This window comes from Mesocricetus auratus, unplaced genomic scaffold, assembly GCF_017639785.1.
Source record: "Mesocricetus auratus isolate SY011 unplaced genomic scaffold, BCM_Maur_2.0 Super-Scaffold_100026, whole genome shotgun sequence".
Taxonomy (NCBI): Eukaryota; Metazoa; Chordata; class Mammalia; order Rodentia; family Cricetidae; genus Mesocricetus; species Mesocricetus auratus.
The window spans coordinates 6,328,246-6,336,151 of record NW_024429207.1 but is presented as its reverse complement, the minus strand read 5'-3'; the positions used below and the strand labels follow the sequence as shown (position 1 = coordinate 6,336,151).

The window sequence follows — 7,906 nt, the reverse complement described above, 5'->3', positions numbered from 1 at the left end:
TAGCTCTTGCTGCGACAGGAATAAGTGACCCAGAGGCTGATACTGGGCTTCAAACTTTAAGCTGAAGGTCAGAAAAGCAAAGTAGTGGGCCACTAGCTTCTTACCACTACCTCAGGCTGAATGGGCTGATCCGGATGCCTCTCCTCAGGGTGGCTGAAGAATCCTGAGACTTCCATGTCTTCCTATCCTCAAGGTGGCTGGAGAATGAATCCCTCCTATCTTCTGTAGGGCTGGAGAATCAATGCCTCCTACTGAATACTGGAGACCCTGTTTCTGTCTTTTATACCCCTGTAGTACTGGGATTAAAAGTGTGTGATCTGTTACTCTTTTAGACTGATTCAATCTCATGTATCCTTGGGTGACTTTGAACTCATTCTGAGTCCTAGGATTAAAGGTATGTACCACCACCTCCTAGTTTCTGGCTGCTGGGATTAAAGGTGTGTGCCTGGCTTTTTTGTCTTATAGCTGACTTTGCTTTCTGAATCTTCAGGCAAGCTTAATAAGTCATAAATAATATATCACCACATCTTGCCACATTGAACCTTTCCTTAACTCACTGGAAAGACCTAACTGGGGTATATGTTCCATATACATAATATATTGCATATACTTATTTATATAATATATTGTATATTATATATACAATATGTATAATATATACATATATTGAGAGCAAGCATCTTCACTTTACATATGCCAAGCTAAACTTCTCCACTGGCCTTCATTATAATTATGAAATAGTAAAGGTAATTATTAACCTATTTAAGATTTCTGATAGGTATATTCTCAAAAATATATATGATTTATGAGATCATATACTGAGTTTCTATATTATCATCATGTAGTTGGTTTTTTCCTTTGACTCTTGGGGACCTGCCACCCAGTTCACAAATAAACACATGGAGACTTATTCTTACTTATGAATGCCCAACCTTAGCTTGGCTTATTTCTAGCCAGCTTTTCTAACTTAATTATCCCATTTCTTTTTAACTATGTTTTGCCTCTCGCCTTTTTTTTTTTTTTCTGAAACAGGGTTTCTCTGTGGCTTTGGAGGCTGTCCTGGAACTAGCTCTTGTAGATCAGACTGGTCTGGAGTTCACAGAGATCCGCCTACCTCTGCCTCTCGAGTGCTGGGATTAAAGGCGTGCACCACCAGCGCCCAGTGAATGTAATACATCTTAAACTAATATTCCACATCATCAACCTTTTTGTCATATAGGTGATAATACAATCTTCCCTTACTTGAGCTTTAAACAGTCTATTCTACTTTGGACTGTAGTGTGGAAATGTAAAATAACAAATCCTTCGAAAAACAGTAACTTCTATCCACAACTGTTGGGTTATTAAAAGAAACGTGACTATGGAACAGGGAATGTAGTTCAGTTGGTGGAGTGCTCATAGATTACATACCTGTATTCTCAGCACTGGGAAGGCAGATCAGGAAGATCAGAAGCTCAAAGTCATCTCGGGCCAGGCGTCGGTGGTGCACGCCTTTAATCCCAGCACTCAGGAGCAGAGACAGGTGGATCACTGTGAGTTCGAGACCAGCCTGGTCTACCGAGCGAGTTCCAGGACAGCCTCCAAAACAATACAGAGAAACCCTGTCTCGAAAAACCAAAAAAAAAAAAAAACCAAAAAAACAAAAACCAAAAAAACAAAAACCAAAAAAACAAAAACCAAAAAAAAAAAACAAAGTCATCTCAGCTGCATAGGAAATTTAGGCCAGCCTGGATATCCAAGACCCTTTTTTAAAGTACATAGAGATGGTTGGGTAGAGTTGTTAGGTAGGTAGCTAAGTAGATAGATAGATAGATAGATAGATAGATAGATAGATGAGATGCATAAGATACATAGATAGGCCAACAAACTCCAGTAAAGACAAGGATATCCCAAAACAGCATTTACATGTTAAATGGGCCAGCAGTAAGGTTCATTTATTCTTCATTAACTGGGTAGTAACAAGAACTGGTTTGTTTATTGTGATTTTTGTAACTCTAGTATGCAATAGAAAATTATTTTTAAAAAAATGATTAAGCCGGACGGTGGTGGTGCACGCCTTTAATCCCAGCACTCGGGAGGCAGAGGCAGGCGGATCTCAGTGAGTTCGAGGCCGGGCTGGACCGACAGCCTCCAAAACAATACAGAGAAACTCTGTCTCGTAAAACCAAAAAAAAAAAAAAAAAAAAGATTAAATGCAAATTGTTAATTCAACAGAAGCCCAAGTAATTATGTTTTGAAGGTCACTTGGGTACTATGAAGTAATTCATAGTTTGGCCCAACTAAAGGCCTATGTCCTTGTACTCATAACAATATGAATCACATATTGACTGCTTCCTATACTCCGGCCTCTGGTTCTTCAGTTAAAAAGAATTTTTCTTCTTGGCAAACAAAAAGGAGAATTATTAGGTGGTATCTTGGTAGAGCAATACCTATGAAAGCCATCAAAGTCCCTGGAAGGGACTTTGATAGAAATACATTCTTTTTTATTTTTCTTTTTTTAAAATTTAAATTAGAAACAAGCTTTTTTACATGTCAATCCCAGTTCCCTCTCCTTCTCCTCTTCCCCTGCCCCCCACTGGCCTCCTATCCCATCCCCTTTCTGCTCCCCAAGGAGTGTGAGGTCTTCCATGGGGGGATCTTCAAAGTCTGTCATATCATTTGGAGCAGGCCCTAGACCCTTCCCCGTGTGTCTAGGCTGAGAGAGTATCCCTCTATGTGGAGTGGGCTCCCAAAGTCCACTCTTGTACTAGGGATAAATATGACCCACTGCTAGAGGCCCCATAGATTAACCAGACTTGAAATACATTCTAAGCAATGTAATATACACAGATAACCCGGCATCCCATAAGCAGCGGAGAGGGCCAAAATCTGACAAGAGTCCTTGTCAGTCCATCCCTTGTGACATCCCTCACTTTGCCTAAGGAGTTGAAATCTAGACATGGCTGAAAGTATAGCAGACCCCTGTATTTGTGGTAGGTAAAGCAAGAACCTCAGTTATAAGTCAAAATGAAAGGTATTAGTGAGAGATTTAACACTTACAGTCACACTTGGAGTTACAAGGTGTTAATGAGCAAGACGTAGGAAGGCATGCATTTTTCTCACCTGGCTTTCTGGTTTTACTGTTGGTGCAGAACGTTTGAAACCTCTAGCTGTGAAAGTATGAGTCAGGAGTGTTTCTGTAGCATGAATGGTACCCTCTGTAAGATGAGGGACTTTCGGGGAAATGCAGGAACAGTGGGGGTAAAACTGTTTGCAGCAAGCAGGATCCTTGGTTGACTGCAGAGGGCAGTGTGTGGGAGCTGACCAAAGGGGAGACGGATGAGAAGTAACTAAATTATGCATGGCAGTCTTTACACGGCATTGGAAGGAAGAAAGCTTAATGATGTTGTGGTTGAAGGACCAGCAGCAGCTGCTGATGTATTAGTTGCATGTTGGTAAGAAGAGAAACGACTCCAACAAGACCCAAGGACTATGATGAGGGTGCCAAGGACCAAGCAGTGGGTGGGGGAGAGAAACCACTTGCTCAGGACATAATGAATCTTAGTGGCAACATGATAGTCAACTAAAGTTAACTTGACATTAAAAATCATCACTTTAATCTATGTGGCTCTTTCAAGCCTGAGTTTTATCAAGGGTGAAATATTTCTCCCCTTTGCTTTTCTGGCATCAACCAAGAGCAGTACATAATTTAATTATGGAATCTACAGGCTGGATCGTGGGAATGAAGAACGATGTGTCTGCGCCAGTGAGGAATTAGGTAGAACCAACTGTTTATTCTCATCATTCTTCCTCTGCGAGGCAAATGAATACAGTTAACAAGCTTTTGTTTGGATTAGCAGTTGAGATCGGGGATGTGCAGCTCAGAACTCGTGATGATTACAACTGCTTTTATTTATGGAGCGAGGGTATGGAGTGTGGGGAGTAGCCGCAAGCTCCGTGGGTAAGACCAACAAGGGACGCTTGTCACTCTGTGCCGGAACAAAAAAAGTCCCTCCAGACTTAGGGTGTAACATCTGAGTCCAGTAAACGATGTGAAAGGGAATCGGATGTGGTTCCTTGGGGCATATGACCTCCACAAACTTTACCAGGGGACTGTCAAGCAAGCATGCGTGTGTCTTGACTGTCTAGAGAAAGCGTTAGCTTGCATCTCAGGGTCTTTCACAGGACTGGAGTAGAAATTCTAAACCTGGTCAACCAAAAAGTCAATGCAAATGAAGTTTCGAAGTATTGGCCTCAGGGCACAGTGCCTTCCTATATGAAGCTAAAAAGTCATTGCTGGCTAGGACACAGTCAGTAGGGCTTATTATAGAAACGCGAACCAGGTCGCTTCATGCCTTGAGCCTAGAATCTGTGGGTCTTTTATTCACCTTTCTGTATTTACAGTAACTGCTTAAGGAAGTTGGTGATGGATTCAGGGAGGACCACTGACCATCAACAACTTAATATAAAAAAACAAGCTCTCAGGCACGTGGGTCCCTTCCTGAGCCCATGCCTGCACCACCAGAGCAAAAAAAACGCCCAGGGCAGGTAGCTGGGCAGTGGTGGTGCACGCCCTTAATCCCAGCACTCAGGAGGCAGAGGCAGGCGGATCTCTGTGAGTTCGAGACCAGACTGGTCTACAAGAGCTACCAGGATAGGCTCCAAAACAATACAGAGAAACCCTGCCTCGAACCCACCCAAAACAAACAAACACAAAACCGCAAAGGTGACTAGCAACGCTGGAATCCCGCTGCCTGCCACCGCGGGACAGACGCTGTGCACCAAGGACCCCCCCTCCCCACCGCCACGCCCGCCGGGAGTCGCGACCGCGCGAGGGTGAGCGCCGCGCTGGTCCCCGCCCACCCTTCCGCCGCGCGCGGGCCCCGCCTCCCTCCTGACTTCCCGCGCGGCGGTGGCGGTGGCGGCGGCGGCGGCGGCTGCGGTCGGACGGTGCCAGCGTGGTCTGCTCCCCGGTGGAAGCGGACGTCTGGGGCGTCCCATCGCGGAGGACCCGGCTCGTCCTGCGCTCCGCCTGCACGTGCGTGGCCACCCCGGAGGAGGGAGGGTGCTCCCGGAGTCTCTGCCGGCGTCCACGTGGTGGGGAGGATGGAGACTTGAGAGCCTGGAGCAGAGTTGGAGTGGAGTTGCCGGGACTTTTGTGCGTCCTTTCCGGGCTGAGGTGGAGCGGTTTCTCCCCGGACTGGTGACATCTCAGCCTCAGTTTCCTTGTTTTGAAGCTGTTCGTGGGTGGGTACAGAGCCCCCAGGGAGTTTTCAATCTCGCACAGGCAGCCGGGAGTGGGGAAATGTGGAAATATGTCCCTTGTCGCTGCCTTCCCATCCCCCTCCAAACCGTAAAGCAGGCGGGAAACTAGTCCAGCCTCCAGTCTCCCTGTTGAGCAGGGTGTCACTGGCGACCGAGCCACTGGCTATTATTTGTGCTTCCTCATATCTACCTTAAGATTTCTCAGTAAATGGGGTGACCCTGTATGGAAGTCCTTCCCGAGTTTATTTGTGAGTGGATTCTCCTAGCTGAAGTTCAGAGCCTCCTCCCACCCTCTCAACCTCTTCCCCCGTTGTAAAGACCATCTAGGCCTGGCCCTAAAGTACATTTACAGAACCTGGCTTTAGTATTGGCATTTTATTTTACTTTTTTTCCCCACTTGAATCAGTCTTCAAGAGATGATTAATCTGTTTGTTTGGAGAAAGGAAAGGGACAGATCACCTGGTTAGTTCCCGGAACTGGCTTCATTTCAAATGTTATTTTTTATTTATTTACACCGAGCGTGGAGGGCAAATTTCCTGAGTTGTGGGTCTGTAAGATTCGATGCTCATGCCTGCTTTAGCTAGATGTGAGGCTCTTAAGGTGGGTAGGACCCATGCTTTGTGATTTCTGCTTAGTAAGTACAGCTGACATTGCCCAGGGTTTTCCTGCATTTCCTTGGAAAGCAGACTGACAATTGCTCTTCTCTGTGTTTAGTGCCATATGACTGCTAGACCCAACATGAGTGATGGTTCCTGCAAGAAACGGGATGACTATCTGGAATGGCCTGAGTATTTCATGGCGGTGGCCTTCTTATCAGCCCAAAGAAGCAAGGATCCAAGTTCCCAGGTAAATCGGTTTTGTAGGTGGATGTTCAGATACTTGCAGAGGTATACACAAAGAACAGGCCAGGAAACTATGCCCAGCCACTTAAAAAATGCAGTGGTAATCTGCTGCCCTTTGTGGGGCGTTCCCTCGGGCCTCTGTGCCACCGCCCCAGCGGCACGGCAGGGCACACCAGCTATTTGTCCTCATTACCAAACCTTGGGGCAATGTTTCTTTCTAGGTTGGAGCCTGCATTGTGAATACGGAAAACAAGATCGTTGGGATTGGGTACAATGGGATGCCAAATGGGTGCAGCGATGACCTGTTGCCTTGGAGGAGAACAGCAGAAAATAGACTGGATACTAAATATCCCTATGGTAAGGTATCCTGTGGAAGTTGAGTGCTTCTTTGAAAAACTTGGTCTTCCCTTTTAGTCAACAGATGGAAAGAGAAAAAAATTTGTCATGAACTACCCTATCTTCCTGTTTCCGCCTCTTTTAAATAATGTTTTTAAAAATAATTTATTTAAGTTTATTTTATGTGTATTGGTGTGAAGCTGTCAGATCCCCTGGAACTGAAGTTACAGACAGTTGTGAGTTGCCATGTGGGTGCTGGGAATTGAACCTGGGTCCTCTGGAAGAGCAGCCAGTGCTCTTAACCACTGAGCCATCTCTCCAGCCCCTTAAACAATGTTTTAACTACTTCTTGGATAATTTTATCTCCTCTTAAGATTTATATGTTTATTTTTATGTACTTGTATTGTACCTGCATGAGTTTATGTGCACTACATAGCCGGCTCCCAAAACATGATACAGAGACTTCCTTTTAATTGTGAAAGCTCAGCCGGTAGCTTAGGCTTGTTTATAACTAGTTCTTATGACTTAAATTAATCCTTATCATTTAACCTTTGCTCTTTTCCATGGCTCAGTTATCTCTGCTTTGTAAAGTCCATGCTGCTGGCTCTGCCTCCCTGAAGTCTCTTTAAAACTCTGCCCTTTTTCTTCCCAGCATCCTCTCTGCCCTGAAAACCCTGCCTCACTAGTGGCCATTCAGTTTTTTATTAAACCAGTCACAGCGACATATCTTTACACAGTGCAATCAGATATCTTGCAATGCATAGGTACAAGTGACTGCAGAGGCCAGAAGGGGGCGTCAGGTCCCTTATTAACTGGAGTTACAGGCGTTTGTGGGCTTGATGTGGGTGCTGAGAATCAAATCTGGGTCTACCTCAGGAGCAGTGAGTGAGGCTAGGCTCTGAGGCTTCTCTCCAGCTCCTCCTGTCCCTGTCTCTTAAGCCTCAAAGGGCACCGCTGGTGGAAGCATAGGCATTGTTAGACAAGTGTCCTGACCCTTGCTGTCTTTGTGAGTCTGGTGTGCTTCCCAGTGGCCCGAGAGCCTATAGACACCAGAGTGTGCAATGAAGGCCACAGCCCTTTGCAGAGAGAGCAGGGGTTGTTCCTTTTCTTTGGGAAAGTAGAGGCAGCTAGCCAAATGAAGCTTCTGCTAACCTAGCAGGGATTCCTCTTGCCCTGCTGAGAGGTAAGATACACGTTCCACCTCTTGGCCTCTGGTCAAGTTCGTCTCTGGGAAGCTGGTTCGAGACTGAGCTGGGCATCAGGAGGTGGATGGTTTGCCTCCTCTTCCTGTGGCTTGGGTCTGTCGTCCCACCGTGGGCTGTGTTCGGAACCAAAGGCAGCAGTATAGACACGAAGGCCTTCTCTTGGCTTGAATTGTTTACCTTGAAATTAGGAGAGGGTAGCCGGGCGGTGGTGGCGCACGCCTTTAATCCCAGCACTCGGAAGGCAGAGGCAGGCGGATCTCTGTGAGTTCAAGGCCGGGC

General features: G+C 45.9%; 1 protein-coding gene across 2 annotated transcripts in view; it reads left to right on the top strand.

The window, feature by feature from the left end:
- Window positions 1–4,877: 4,877 nt before the first annotated feature.
- Dctd (dCMP deaminase) overlaps window positions 4,878–7,906 on the top strand; it is a 29,168-nt gene continuing 26,139 nt past the window's right edge. The window contains exons 1-3 of one of the 2 annotated variants that reach the window (XM_013110738.3): window positions 4,878–5,017; window positions 5,959–6,090; window positions 6,308–6,443. In XM_013110738.3, coding sequence (XP_012966192.1) covers window positions 5,965–6,090; window positions 6,308–6,443 — 262 coding nt within the window. In that variant the 5' untranslated portion in view covers window positions 4,878–5,017; window positions 5,959–5,964. Of the gene's footprint in view, window positions 5,227–5,958; window positions 6,091–6,307; window positions 6,444–7,906 lie in introns of both variants that reach the window. The other variant, XM_013110739.3, reaches the window with a different exon arrangement.